We start from the raw sequence: 15,978 nt of genomic DNA on the forward strand, positions 1-15,978 counted from the left end.
AAAAACAGAATCCAGAAAAATTTAAACAGAAAAAGCGGAATTTGGAAAAAAATTAAAACTGATTTCATAGGCCCCTACTTTCTACGAGCACAGTGAACACAGTCTCTGTTCTCGCGGCTGCCATCTCTGTCTGTGCCGTCCTCTCTCTATAGCCAGACAGTGATCACTCACTCTGTATTTTGTTAGTGTCTTTCTTAATTTGGGATCTTTTACACAGCTCATGTAGTAGGTTTGTAGTCTCTTTTCAGGTCTAAATACAGCTCCATCATCTTTTGTAATTTAGTGGCATCTTTCCAATAAGCAATGTAATGTTGTTTTTGTAATTGTGTGATTCGGTTGGGCTGGATTGTGCTGTGCTGGTTTAGGTTTAGTTTGAGCACTCTTCTGCAGGTTCTGCTCCTGCCACTGCAGGGCTTCAGCCTGATATGAGCTCGGACCACTGTATTTCAGGTGCTGGTGGAATTTCACAGCTCTCTTCTGAATACTAATTAATAATGGGTATTGTCCTAATTCAGCTCTGCACAAGTTGTTTGGGGTTGCTCTGTTAACTTTTAAGTTGCTTTTACAAATTTGGTTATGCATAATTTCAATTTCTTGTTTTTCCCATTAGGAGAAATCTTCGGTTTTTAGAGTTCCCCATATCTCACTGCCATAAAGAGCAATTGGTTCGATTATTGATTTAACATTTTTTAGCCAGGTTTGAATTGGAAATTCATACTGAATTGTATTTTTGATCTCTCAGTGCTTTGCTTTCAGTTCATTTACAGCCAGACTGAAGTTCCCCGCTGAGCTAATTTTTAGTCCCAGATAGGTGTATTCATGGGTGTGTTGGAGGATCTGGTTTCCTGCTCTGAAATTGTATTTATTATCCTTACACCTGGGTCTCTTTTGAAAAATCATTATTTTTGTTTTTGCTAGGTTGATTTTAACAGCCCACGTTTGACTGAATGTCTCTATGATGTCGAGGACCTGTTGTAGTCCCTCTTTTGTTTTTGACAGAATGACTAAATCATGTGCAAAGAGGAGACATTTGATTTCTGATTCAGTTAGGGTTGGGCCAGGGGCAGTCAAATCTTTTAATTCTTTGGCTAATTCATTTATATAAATGTTAAACAGAGTGGGGCTCAGTGGGCAGCCTTGTCTAACTCCTCGTTGTTGAGAAAAAAATTCTGTTAGATTATTCCCTATTTTTACAGCACATGTATTGTTTTTATACATGGAGCTGATTAAATCAAAAGTTTTCTCTCCAGTCCCATTTTCCAGTAGTTTTAGATTCCTTCATGCCAGATTGAAACAAAAGCTTTAAAAAGTCGATAAAGCAAGCAAAGATTTTGGTTTTGTTTTGGTGTACATGTTTATCAATGATAGTGTGGAGGGTATAGATGTGGTCAGATGTTCGGGCAGAAATCCAGTTTGACTTTTTTCCAAGATTTTGTGGGTTTTGAGAAAGTTTTGTAATATTTTGTTAATAATCAAACAGAATATTTTCCCCAGATTGCTATTGACACATGCCTCTGTAATTGCTTGGCTCAAACTTGTCTCCTTGTTTAAAAATGGGTGTAATTAGGCCTTGATTCCAGGTGCCTGGAAAATATCCTACACTCAAAACAATGTTGAACAATTTGATTATTGCAGTTTTGAATTTGTCATTTGAGTATTTGATCATTTTGTTTAATATTCTGTCAATGCCACATGTCTTGTTGGGTTTTAGTGCATGTAGTCTGTCTGTTAGATCATTTACTGTTATTGGGAAATCCAGGGGATTCTGGTTGTCTTTAATTTTTTCTTTCAGGATTTCTAATTTGGTTTTTATTTCATTTCGAGTTAGGGCTGGGCGATAAATCCATTTTATCGATTAACTCGAATGTGTAGTTTACATCGGTTTGTTTGAATGAAAATCGGTTTTCTTTTTAACATCCACCGACGCTCGACTCAGGGCTCCCGTTGTTCCGATTGGGCTCAACCGTCCTCCGTGCCTTTCCCATAAAGACATGCTGCCGAGAAAAGTATGTTTCTCTGGAGCGCGGAGTAGAGCGGTGTGATTTTGACTGGAGCGAGGCGCGGGTTTTTTAAAAGTCAGAGCGTCGTGGTTTTCACTCGCTCCAAGAGCACTAATCCACTGCTCCATCACGAGTACAATTCATGCCAACGGCCCGTAATATAACTGCATATTTAGCAATAATTCACGTTAAACATATTTAGCTATAGCTTGATACAGATGAATCTCTCAAATCAGAAGATTATAATGACGGCAATAACCGAGCGGGAAGTAATAGGCTAGTTCTCAAGGAGTTTGTCTTTTCTTTTTTACTGAATATTTCTGGGTTAAAGCATGATTTAAACAGATACAGCACATTCACACGCAATCGCTTTCGCAATAATGCATTCAAACAAATGTAATCTTACAATACTTAATCTTTATCTGATTTTGAAATCTGTAAGAAATGCATCGATCTGTAGATAAAATAACTGACGAAAATGAACTGCTATTTTCATTACAAACAAAATTTGCACAGCAGAAAGCAGCAATTATACCTTTTAATGCTGACAATGTTATTAGTTTGGCATATGGTAGGAAAAAAAGTTTGCATGCAATAGCCTAAGCCACTTTGAATCTTTACTGTTATTTTATATACTTTTTATTTTAATATAGGCTATGTTATTAACGTAACATTTCAAACATACTGAAATACTTTAGCCACGGAGCGAAGGCGGAGCGGTGTTTCTGGTATCAGTGAGCGTGGAGTGATTATTAAATGCTCGGAGCGTGGAGGGAAATAGTTTCGCCCTACAAAATGAACAAGGCCGCGGCAGGACAAGCACATCATATCCACCAAAAAGCAACCTGCAGCAATGCTAGTTGCGCGGCTCACCAAGCTTTGCTTTTGTGGCTCACGTGGCAGTAAATAATACGATGATATGATCATGCAGTCAATACAGATATTTAATAAAAAAATTAAAAACAAGCAGGGCTGTAACATAACCCATTTAAAAACGCATACAATGTCTACACCGGGCATGAGTGGTGCGATCCGACAAAAGACAATAGAACCCAGTGATGTTGTCTAAACTGGACGCGGCGTGATGCGACACAATCCCCATCAGTAAACTAATGCTCGTTCTATTTATGACAAAATGTTCTGACACTACGTTCAGATGATTTGCAACTGTAGTGTGAGGTCAAGTTTAGACAGACTTTTAGCACAGCGGGGCACAGCACGACAACTCTCGCGTCCAGTGTAGACACAGTTAGACAGTGTCTGCTCTATTTACAAATAATTTATATAAGAAAAAATTTACTCACTGCGTAGTTGCCAATTTTAATTTTAACAGTTCTTAACGCCGAGTGGATGATTAGATGCATGATGGGCTAGTATTAAATAAAAATTTTAAAAAATCATCTTCTCAGTTATAAATTTCACTGGTAAATAATAAATAATGAATTATATTAAAACGTGTTTTGAACAATTCCTTTGTCATTTGAATACTGTAGGAGGGGCAAAAAAATCGATTTAAATCGTAAATCGGATTTTTGGTGAAAAAATCTGGGATTTTTTTTTTTTAGGCCATATCGCCCAGCCCTATTTCGAGTAGGATATGTTTGAGTTGTTTTGTACAGATTTTCAAATGTGTCCTCCATATGTTCTCATTTTGAATGGCCAATTCTTCTTTTTGGGTTCTATAGAGAGTGTTCCAGTTGTTCCAAAAGTTATTGGTATTTATTGATTCCTCCATTGTTTGAAATAATTGTTCTGTATGCTCTTTCCACTGCTCTGGGTGTGTGTTCACGGTGTGTGTGTGTTCACTGCTGTGTGTGCATTTTGGATGGGTCAAAATGCAGAGCACAAATTCCGAGTATGGGTCACCATACTTGAATGTATGTCACGTCACTTTCTTTTTTTACTTGCTTTTAGAGTTTGTTTGTACACTTTAAGAGCTTCATGATATTGAAGACAGAGTTCTTGGTTGTCAGGATCTCTGTGTTTTTTATTTGAAAGATTTGTACTGTTGTTCTAATTCTTTTACACTCATCGTCAAACCACTTTTCATTGGTGTTTTTTGGTTTTCTTTTTGATGATTTTTTTCTAATTGCACATGGATGCTGATTGGAGGAATATATCTGTAATGTCTTTTAGTGCCAGATTTATCTACTTTATTTTGTGGATATGTGTTCATTATAAATTTGTCCAATAGTAATTTGATAGTTTGACTTTCTGTTGCACTTTGATAGTTTTCTTTGCTGTTTTTTGTCCATTTGTAGGATTGATGCCGCTTTAATGACCGAGAGGGCTGTCTGCATATTTCGTTGTTTTGAGTTGGCTTTGAGTTGGCAAAATTTTGGAAGAAATAGTGCAGCATCTAAAATCGTCAACCTGCTATCTTGACACACTTCCCACATCTTTTTTTCAAAAGTGTGCCTAAGCAGATCTCTCAGAAGTGGTGAACGCCTCACTTCTTTCTGGGACATTTCCAGACTCCCTGAAAACTGCAGTTGTTAAGCCCATCCTGAAAAAAGAGCAATCTTGATAACACCATTTTGAGCAATTATAGACCAATATCAAATCTTTCTTTCATAGGCAAAATTATAGAAAAGGTAGTCTTTAATCAGCTGAACAAATACTTAAACTCAAATGGATACCTGAACAATTTTCAATCTGGTTTCCGAACGCATCACAGCACAGAGACAGCACTCATTAAAATAATAAATGATATTTGCTTAAATTCTGACTCTTGCAAAATATCAGTGCTGGTATTGCTAGATCTCAGTGCTGCATTTGACAATGTCGATCATAACATACTAATAGAGAGACTGGAAAACTGGGTCGTGCTTTCTGGGATGGTACTCAAATGGTTCAGGTCATACTTAGAAGGGAGAGGTTATTATGTGAGTATAGGAGAGCATAAGTCTAAGTGGACGTCCATGATATGCGGAGTCCTACAAGGCTCAATTCTTGCACCGCTCTTGTTTAGCCTGTATATCCTCCCACTGAGTCAAATAATGAGAAAGAACCAAATTGCCTATCACAGCTATGCTGATGATACCCAGATTTACCTAGCCTTATCTGCCAAATGACTGCAGCCCCATTGACTCCCTCTGCCAATGCATTGATGAAATTAACAGTTGGGTGTGCCAGAACTTTCTTCAGTTAAACAAGGAAAAAACTGAAGTCATTGCATTTGGAAACAAAGATGAAGTTTTCATGGTGAATGCATACCTTGACTGTAGGGGTCAAACAACTAAAAATCGAGTCAGGAATCTTGGTGTGATTCTGTAGACAGACCTTAGTTTCAGTAGTCATGTCAAAGCAGTAACTAAATCAGCATACTATCATCTAAAAAACATTGCAAGAATTAGATGTTTCCAGTCAAGACTTGGAGAAACTTGTACATGCCTTTATCACCAGCAGGGTGGCCTATTGTAATGGTCTCCTCACCGGCCTTCCCAAGAAGACCATTAGACAGCTGCAGCTAATCCAGAATGCTGCTGCCAGAATTCTGACAAGAACCAGAAAATCTGAGCATATAGCACACCAGTCCTCAGGTCCTTACACTGGCATCCAGTTACATTTAGGATTGATTTTAAATTACTTTTACTTGTTTATAAATCACTCAATGACCTAGGACTGAAATACATTGCAGATATGCTCACTGAATATAAACCTAACAGAGCACTCAGATCATTAGGATCGAGTCAATTAGAAATACCAAGGGTTCACACAAAACAAGGGGAGTCTGCTTTTAGTTATTGTGCCGCCCACAGTTGGAATCAGCTTCCAGAAGAGATCAGATTTGCTAAAACATTAACCACTTTTAAATCTAGACTCAAAACTTATCTGTTTAGCTGTGCATTTAATGAATGAGCACTGTGCGATGTCAGAATTGATTGCACTGTATTTTATGTATTCACTGTATTTTATGTAAAATCATTTTCTATTTATAACTGTTTTAAATTCATTTTAAATCAATGTTTCAATCATTTTCAAAGTTTTTAAATTCTGTGTTTTACTTTTGTGATTATTTATTTTTTTCATGATTATTTTACTTTCTTTTATGAAAAGTCAAATCAAGTCAAGTCACCTTTATTTATATAGTGCTTTAAACAAAAAATATTGCGTCAAAGCAACTGAACAACATTAATTAGGAAAACAGTGTGTCAATAATGCAAAATGACAGTTAAAGGCAGTTCATCATTGAATTCAATGAAGTCATCATGCAGCTCAGTTCAGTTTAAATCGTATCTGTGCAATAATTTGCAATCAAGTCAACGATATCGCTGTAAATGAAGTGTCCCCAACTAAGCAAGCCAGAGGCGACAGCGGCAAGGAACCAAAACTCCATCGGTGAAAGAATGGAGAAAAAACCTTGGGAGAAACCATGGCTCAGTCTGGGGGACAGTTCTCCTCTGACCAGACGAAACCAGCAGTTCAATTCCAGGCTGCAGCAAAGTCAGATTGTGCAGAAGAATCATCTGTTTACTGTGGTCTTGTCCCGGTGGTCATCTGAGACAAGGTCTTTACAGGGGATCTGTTTCTGGGGCTCTAGTTGTCCTGGTCTCCGCTGTCTTTCAGGGCTGTAGAGGTCTTTTCTAGGTGCTGATCCACCATCTGGGCTGGATACGTACTGGATCCGGGTTACTGCAGTGACCCTTTGACTTGGATATAGACTATAGTTAAACGGTTCTGGTTTAACTAATTAATGCAGCCTAAATATCCTTTAACGGATTTGGATATTAGAAGCGTATTAGTGTGCTATGTGTAAGCCAGGTTAAAGAGATGGGTCTTTAATCTAGATTTAAACTGCAAGAGTTTGTCTGCCTCCCGAACAATGTTAGGTAGGTTATTCCAGAGTTTGGGCGCTAAATAGGAAAAGGATCTGCCGCCCTCAGTTGACTTTGATATTCTAGGTATTATCAAATTGCCAGAGTTTTGAGAATGAGAGCGGACGTGGAGGACTATAATGTAACAAAAGCTTGTTCAAATACTGAGGTGGTAAACCATTCAGGGCTTTATAAGTAATAAGCAAGATTTTAAAACCTATACGATGTTTGATAGGTAGCCAGTGCAGTGTTGAACGAACCGGGCTATTATGATCATAGTTCCTTGTTCTAGTAAGAACTCTAGCTGCTGCATTTTGGACTAACTGGAGTTTGTTTACTAAGCATGCAGAACAACCACCCAATAAAGCATTACAATAATCTAACCTTGAGGTCATAAACGCATGGATTATCATTTCTGCATTTGACAATGAGAGCATAGGCCGTAATTTAGATATATTTTTGAGATGGAAAAATGCAGTTTTACAAATGCTAGAAACGTGGCTTTCTAAGGAAAGGTTGCTATCAAATAGCACACCTAGGTTCCTAACTGATGACGAAGAAATGACAGAGCAGCCATCAAGTCTTAGACAGCGTTCTAGGTTATTACATGCAGAGCTTTTAGGTCCTATAATTAACACCTCTGTTTATATTTATATCGACTATGCATTCCGTTAGTTTTTCAAATTGGTATGTTTCGCCGGGCCGCAAAGAAATATAGAGCTGAGTATCATCAGCATAACATTGAAAGCTAACACCGTGTTTCCTGATGATATTTCCCAAGGGTAACATGTAAAGCGTTAAGAGTAACGGCCCTAGTACTGAGCCTTGAGGTACTCCATGCTGCACTTGTGATCGATATGATACCTCTTCATTAACTGCTACGAATTGATGGCGGTCATATAAGTACGATTTAAACCATGCTAATGCACTTGCATTAATGCACTTTGAATTACCGTTGTGTATGAAATGTGCTATATAAATAAACTTGCCTTGTCTTTCCTTGCCTATAGATAGAGAGTAGTTTTACAGTGGTCTGACAGAGGTGTTTGAGGACTGACTGTGAATGCTCTGAGATGCACTTGATCAATGTCTGTAATGAAATAATCTACAGTACTGTTACCAAGAAAAGAATTAAAGATATAACAACCAAAAGAGTCTCCTAGTATGCGACCGTTCACTATGTACAGGCCCAGTGATTGACAGAGCTGAAGTAGGCTTCTCCCACTTTTGTTTGTGAAGTTGTCATCATTTTTTCTGAGGTGATATGAGGACCTCTCTCTCTCTCTCTCTCTCTCTCTCTCTCTCTCTCTCTCTCTCTCAGCATGTTCAGCTCTGATTTGGGTATGTTTTTTAAGGTTAAGTGATCTGATATTTCAGTATTACTCCTTTGAGTCCAGTGGTGTTTGTAAAAGAAACTGTGGTTTTAGGTGCTCTGTGTCAGCTTGTCTCTGGTGGGCAGTAAGTAGGATGTTGATTTAGTTGTGTTCTTTTTGTATTAATCTCTCTTCAAAGCAGCTTCAGAGTAGTAATGTAGGGAAATAATGGTGTTATAGTTTCAAATTAGTAAAATTAAAATTTATTATTTATAAAATTAATTCAATTTCAGCTTTAAAGCAGCTCTACAAATGGCAATACTGTCATTATTCAGCTCAGTTTAGTTCAATAATTAGTTTTAGTTAATTTAGTTGATTCAGTTTAATTATTTAACAGTGTCAGTGTTGAAAAGGTTCTCAGTAATAAAACTAACTCTATTTCACTTAAAAGCTGCTCTACTATAGTTTTATTGTTCAGTGTTGATTCAGTTTTGCAACAGTGCAAAATCACTTTGCATTATATTGTTACTGTCTTTCTCTCTAATAAACACCAAAATGAATTGTTGGGTTTCATGTATGCACATATCCATTTTTCTCAGGATCCCCGGCAGGCTGAATGACAGAAGGACACCATTAGGGGAGCTGAACTGGATTTTCACAGCTATCACTGACACAATTGCATGGAATGTCCTGCCGAGAGGTTTGTCCTGATTAAAATCCAGCTCTTCTCAATCTCTAAAGATTTAGTTTTCTGTCGATCAATGGCACAGACCTTTCAGGGCTCCCAAAAGAGTGACAAATTCATTTTAATCATTCAACATCTGTTAAATGACTTTAGCTCAGTTAGAACCCAGATTTGCTTGTAGGTATTGCTTGTTCCACAAAATAACAGAAATTGTCAGAGACATTGCATGCACATACTGTAACATGGTGATGTGGCCTAACTGTGCAAACAGTATGGTGGCACTTACAGTATGCGGGTAACTGTGGTTAAAACCCAGTCTGAGTTTGTCTTGTTTGTCATTTATGTAATGTTATGATCCCAATATCCAACTAATGTTCTTTTTTTTCACATAAAAGCAGCTTTGAAGTTTTTACTCTTGTCTCTGTCCTGTGGTGGAGCCAGGTGTGATTCTGTATATCCTGACCTCACGTCTTTTAATTAATTATTGTACATCAGAGAGAAATCTACATAGGCCTAATGAAAATCCCCAGGGTTTAATCTGTCATACACACACATTATAATTATAGGATCTCATTAAGACTGAGCACTTCACAAAACAGAATGTTGAAATTTTAATCAAGTTACCTTCTATCACATATGTCATTTTCTTCATAATGCATAAGATTTTTTTTTAACTCTCGCTCTCTCTCTCTCTCTCTCTCTCTCTCTCTCTCTCAATCTTTGTAGATCTCTTTCAGAAATTGTTTCGTCAAGATCTTTTGGTGGCCAGTCTGTTTCGAAATTTCTTATTGGCTGAGAGAATAATGAGGTCATATAACTGTACACCAGTCAGCAGCCCCAGGTTGCCACCCACATACATGCACGCTATGTGGTAAGTGTATGAATGTGAACACACACACACATGCAGAATGTTCTAAATTATTTTCCCTAATACTCTATGTGCAAATTTTGTTCAGACAGGACAAAAATCTAACCATTTTGTTGTGTCTGACTTATTTGCTTAGTTGTTCTTAGTCTAAACAGTAAAAAGACAAGAAATCCATATTTGTATATGGTTTAAAATCCAGTTTTCATGGGATTTTTAGAAATGCCTTTGAGTCTGAATGTTCAGTGTGAAATGTATTAATGCAATATACAGTAATGCCTGCATTCACTCATTTTCACTCACTCTTTGGCATCGTGCTCACAATCCTTACTATGACAACTAAGGTATTTATATTGTACACTGACTACACTGTCTAAACACTGTCTGAGCTAGGGATTTCTGGAATTTTCACTTGCAAAATAACAGTGAAGTCCCTGTCCCAGTAAAAAGCAGAATTGGGTGCAGAGTCAACAAATCCCTATATTTTGTAATTTATAGTTTAAAATACAAGCATACATATTCCAGCTCAGTATCATTACTTAACTTTAGTACCATGTTGATATTAAAAAATATATAAATAAACAACAACAAGATTTCTACAGTACGTCATATAGGCTACAGACTGAATTTGTTTAAAAAAAATATATTTATTTGTTCTTTATTAGTTAATGTGTACTTAACTGCATCAAGGTCTTATGCCATTGTTTTAATTAAAACCAATATTTTAATTACATATAAAGTGATCATTTTGATATTTTGATATTTTTTTTTTAATATTTAAACAATAAATATAAAAATGTAATTATTAAATTCTTTTTTTACATAATGTTGAGTATTCAGCAGAACATAAGATTTTGTTGTGGCAAAATAATTTTCAAGTATAGTATCGGTATTGACTATTGATATTTTGGTATCAAGGCAAACTCTCAGTAATATTCTATTTTATTATATTTTTAATAAAAGTAAAATCCATAAGCCAGGTTTAAAACAACATTCCCTGGAGAAGGGGGAGCTTTTTTAGTCCTACAGTGAATGGCACTTCTCATTTATTTACACTGGTATTTTACACACAGGTCTCTCCCTCTGCATTTTACATGAACTATGTTATGAATTTTCATCCCCCCTCTCCTGTTTTCCATCATCAGTATCATGCTGTTGGCTAAACCTGCATTGTGTAATCCTCAGCAGAGTATGATGGAATCGAAATTTGTTCTCCACAGCTAGTTGAAGCTTGAATCTCATAACATGCCATTAGCAAGAGAGAAATAGATTTCACTTTCATAATGGAGCATCAGAGCTCTTTAGTTACGCTGGGCAGAAAGTTCCTTCAGTCTTCTGGTCTTATGAAACAGGAGATGAGAAATGGAGAGAGGCGGAAAGAGAGGGAACATTTGGTAAAGAAAGAAAGAGTTACGGGAACATTTGAGAGGAAGGATAGTGCCTTCCGCTATTAAGAGGAGACATGATGAATCAGGGCGGGAATAAAGGAAAGAAACGATACAGGAAACAGACAGAAAGAATATGACTGATCTTTGTGACGTAATCATCGCAGTGTGCACTGAAGGCACAGCAACTGTCCAAATAAATAACCATTCACAATCAGAAATGTTTATCAACTAATGTACAAATGAACCCTTGGATGTATGCAAGCGTTAACATACGTTGAATTTGTACTTAATCTGAAACTAATTTAAACATTCTAAAATACTTCTATATTTATTATAATGGCTATATTTATAATTAAGCAGTATGTTTTATAAGTAATTTATTTTAATAAATTAATGATATATTATCTTATTAATAAGTGAAACATTTAATCCATTTTTATACAGTTTTTGTGAATTTTATTTCATAATAAATAAAATGAATAATCATTATTGTAACATGATTATGTGGCTGAAAAATAAGACTCTCAGGTTCAAATTCAGGTGATTTTACGATTCACAGAAAAAAGCGGGTACTTTGTATTCGTTTTGAGATTTTATTGATTTGATTGACTTTGTACTGTGCAGTAATGATAATTTAGCATTCCATTCATTCATGTAGAAAGTGGGATGGGGCAGCCAGCAGAGGGAAGGGAAATATCTCTGCTCAAAAAAATTACAACACAAAATATTTTAATGAGAGGGAAAAGCAGATTAATTGGCGAAACCGGCAAGACACAATGGACCAGTGCAGTGAGTATACTAGAGATGGGAGGAATGCCCTGTGCTGTTGACTGTTGTTAGCCGGCCTAATATTGGGAATTTTGTCAAATTAAATGTTTGTATATTTACATTCCACTGGGAGAAATCCTGGTGATAGAGACTGGCAAATCATATTACAGTCATAGCTGTAGTTTTAGCTTTTGAATGGACAAAACATTTGATGTTATGTAATGTCATGAATTAAATATAGCCAAAGTGTTGCAGGTTCAGTGATCAAAGCAATTCTCTCAGCTAATGCAGCAGAAGAAAATACTTTGAAAATAGAGTGTTAAACTACAGTGTGTGATGAAGCTCAGTGTGTGAATTTCAGCACTGCTGCTATAGTAGAAGGGTCAACAGATAATTAGTTTTCATGTAATGTAACATAACTTTACATGCAGCCTTTGACAAGCGCAGTGAAGATTACATGCAGATACTCTAATGCAGTGCTTCTCAGCTTGTGGGTCTGTTCTTTTAGGGTCACACAGCTAGCAGGGAAAGACTAAATGCAACTAAGCATACAGTATAATCATGCAGCATTAGGATAGCAAGCTAAATAGGCTTATTAACTTTTAAAAAGGAAGTGAGAGCACTTTCCATACAGCATCTTTTGATTTCAATTTTATTTTACCAGTTTTTCATTTCTAGAATAGAATAATACTTTTTTTTAATCTTTGAAACACAATTGAAGTTATTTTTAATGAAAACTTAGAGACTTCAGTTCCTCCACTGAAAGTCCATTTACCCAAAACTTTGACATGTCAAAAAGTTCATAAAGATATTGTAAAAGAAATCCATATGTCCTCTGAAGAGACACTGCATCTATTTATGATTAACACATTTAATTTAGGCTTTTATTCACAGATTTTTTTTTTTTTTTTTTGGAAAATGGTAAATGGAAACTCAACTGTACTTGCTTAATGTACAAGAACAAACATTATTGCTTCTTGTGGAAGCTCAACCGTGCTATTCGTGACCTAACCCCACTGGTTCTTTAGCATCAAAAAACACATTCTGTTTACCACATTTAATATGTTCTATGTTTGATGTATGATGTACAGTATCAATGTTTATCTTTGAACATATGCCTAAATGAAATATTTTCATCAAGGATTTTTGCATATTGGCATGCAATGGAGGGACATTAATCTTTAATGTTTCATCCAAAACATTTGTGTTTTTTGGAAATGAACAATATGATGGTAAGTGAGGGTGAGTAAATAATAACAAAATTTTTGGATGTAGTAACCCTTTAAGTAGAGGAGTGAAATATGTCTCAAAGATTTCAAACAAGTAAATTTAATTTGGTCAGAGCCTAAAATCTCACAGCAAGAAACATGAGTGTAAGATTGACTAATGTGACATCGTTGTGTGTGTGTGTGTGTGTGTGTGTGCGCGCGCAGGCAAGCGTGGGACCTTGCAGTGGACATCTGCCTCTCCCAGCTTCCCACCATCATCGAGGAGGGCACAGCTTTCAGGGTGAGCATGACTGATACTGCCTCTGTGGGACGATCAGACAGAGAGAGGTTTTTTCATGATCAGTTATTCAGGGTCTTCTAAAGCTATTATTAATTTGACTCAAATTAGCACTGCAATCCTACTTATGATTTCAGTTAAGTTGTAGAATTTCTAATCATACTCAAAGCGATTTGTATATAAGACCTCAGTAATATACTGAATGTTGGGGGGACTTTCAAACCTGTGTTTCCCTCATGAACATCATGTCTGAAAATGTCAGGGACACATGTGCTAACAACTGCTACTACTTTTTATTTTGTGCTCAGTTTTACTGGATATGAGGTGCATATCATGTTGTTTCTGATATGCACTTCTGCTATAACAGCTGAATTTCTCTCCTGGGATCTGTAAAGTGTTATCTAATGGACTGACTTTTGTGGCTTTTAGAGATTTGTGAATCAGTGTCTGTCTTGTGTAATGGTTCCAGTGACCTTGATTTCTCAACCTGATGTGATTTATCTTTATTGTAAAAGATGCTGTTTCTGCTAAAACACAAACACCCACATTGCTGTTCTCAGGATCTTAAAAGAGTGTTTGAAAGACTAAAATTGAGTTATGTAACAATGCTGGGACCAAACAAATAATCTCTCACATTCACCCCATCTTTATTGTTATTTTGGGATTCAGTCATTTCTATATGCTTATATTTGTGTGTGTCTGTGTGCTTTAGAAAAGTAAGATTATTATAATTAGAGAGCTGCTTATGACATGTTATTTCATACTTAGGGGACTTTCACACTGAGCATGTTTGCTTTGGTATGAATCAGAGTGTGATTTTTCCTGACGCCCCCTGCAGCATTGGTCTGATTTCACACTCATTTGCTTTTGTCTTACTTTATTACAAACATGCATTGTACATGATAGAACACACAACACAGGTCTTTTTTTTATTTTGCTTTATGCACAGCATGTGTATTTGCTGTATTTGCATCGCATGAACGCGGCTTTCTGCAGCTTAAACTCTGATGACATCATCATAAGCTAAAATGCAATTTCTGAACAGGTGCGCACCCGAATCAGAGTTGCTTTAACAATGATGCACCACAGTTCTAGAACAACCAAACTCAGACCACCACTTACAGGTAGTCTCCAGTTGGGCACTCCCAGGTCCATATGAGCTTACACATTACCAATTTCTCATACAAACCATACCCTGTTCGAACTAAACTGCCAGTGTGAAAGCCACCTAAAAGTGTGTGGTACAGTGGGAAGAGTGACAGCTACTTGTTGAGAGTTGTGCCAAATTACACAAAACCACTGTGCATCAAATGGTTAGTGGCAGACACACTTTTGACAAATCACACATGCTATGCTATGCTTATATTCCAGAAACTGTACATTAAGTTAAAGGAATATTTCATTCCAAAAATGAAAACTAGCAACAACAAAATAAAATAAAAATCCTCACACAACACAATATGTACACAATTTTTTACAACAATCTCAAAACAAATGAACAAATTCAGTGATACATCACTTGCTCAACAATGGATCCTCTGCAGTGAATGGATGCCGTCAGAATAAGAATTCCAACAGCTGATAAAAGCATCACATGTATAGTGAAAAGCTGCATATTTGTAAAAAACAAATCCATCATTGAGGCATTTTAACTTTAAACCATCGCTTTAGTGAAAAAGTCCTTCCCCTGTTGTCCTCTCAGAACAAAATCCACCAGCATATTTGTTTCAAACTGATTTTGACTGATTTTGCTTGTAATCATCGCTTGGTCTGTGCAGATTTCTCTTCTGATTCAGATGAGAACTAGAGAAAGCAATTTTATAGATAGATGACTCATTTTAGCAAACAGCATAAAACAGCGGTTTGAAGTTAAAAACATCTTAATGACAAATTTATTTAATTTATTACAAATGCTCAGCCCTCCGCTTCAAAAGGTCTTAATTGATTGACTGGAGTCACAAGGATTATTTGCTGATTATTGTGATGCTTTATTAGCTGTTTGAACTCCCATTCTGACAGCACATTCACTGCAGAGGATCCACTGGTGAGCAAGTGATGTAATTACGGTGGCCAAGAGAGCTCAACGTGCTGCAACTTTAGAAAACACATGCAAATAGAAAAAGCACCAGCAAATCAAGAAAACATCTTCATCAGTTTGACAGCAGTTTCTGCAAATGCTCACAATGCAAACAAATAAAAAACACACTGCAAATGCTCACAACTGTTTTCTTAATATGCAGGTGTTTTTATTTTTTTTCTATTTGCAGTGCGTTGAGCTCTCTCGGCCATCGTATGTAATGCTAAATTAATCCAAGTCAATTTTCAGCAAATTTTCAGTTTTGGGTGAAATATTCCTTTAATATGCACATAATTTTTACATTTAGATTAGTATTCTGGTTAAGCCATAACCAAAAAAAAAAAAATCGCATGCTTTAGAGCTACTGGAATATTTCTGGATCATCCAATAAATGAAAACTTAGACATTTTTAATTATTTTCCTATGTTTTTTATGCTCTTTTTCAAATACCAAATATGCATTTATAATGGCTCATTTCTATTTTAAATAGTAATTTTATCTGATAACCAATTCTCATTCATGACTTTAATACACCAGAGTGTATTAATTACAAAATTCT

The 15,978-nt window shown here is 36.3% G+C and overlaps 1 protein-coding gene across 7 annotated transcripts in view; it reads left to right on the top strand.

The window, feature by feature from the left end:
- The window catches only part of LOC109080016 (regulatory-associated protein of mTOR), a 229,024-nt gene that overhangs the window by 107,686 nt on the left and 105,360 nt on the right, over window positions 1-15,978 (top strand). For all 7 annotated transcript variants that reach the window (XM_042758119.1, XM_042758118.1, XM_042758121.1 and 4 more), the window contains 3 exons: window positions 8,730-8,830; window positions 9,542-9,686; window positions 13,270-13,345. In XM_042758119.1, coding sequence (XP_042614053.1) covers window positions 8,730-8,830; window positions 9,542-9,686; window positions 13,270-13,345 — 322 coding nt within the window. The remainder of the gene's footprint in view (window positions 1-8,729; window positions 8,831-9,541; window positions 9,687-13,269; window positions 13,346-15,978) is intronic.

The sequence above is a fragment of the Cyprinus carpio genome, chromosome A6 (genome assembly GCF_018340385.1).
Source record: "Cyprinus carpio isolate SPL01 chromosome A6, ASM1834038v1, whole genome shotgun sequence".
In the NCBI taxonomy this organism is placed as follows: Eukaryota; Metazoa; Chordata; class Actinopteri; order Cypriniformes; family Cyprinidae; genus Cyprinus; species Cyprinus carpio.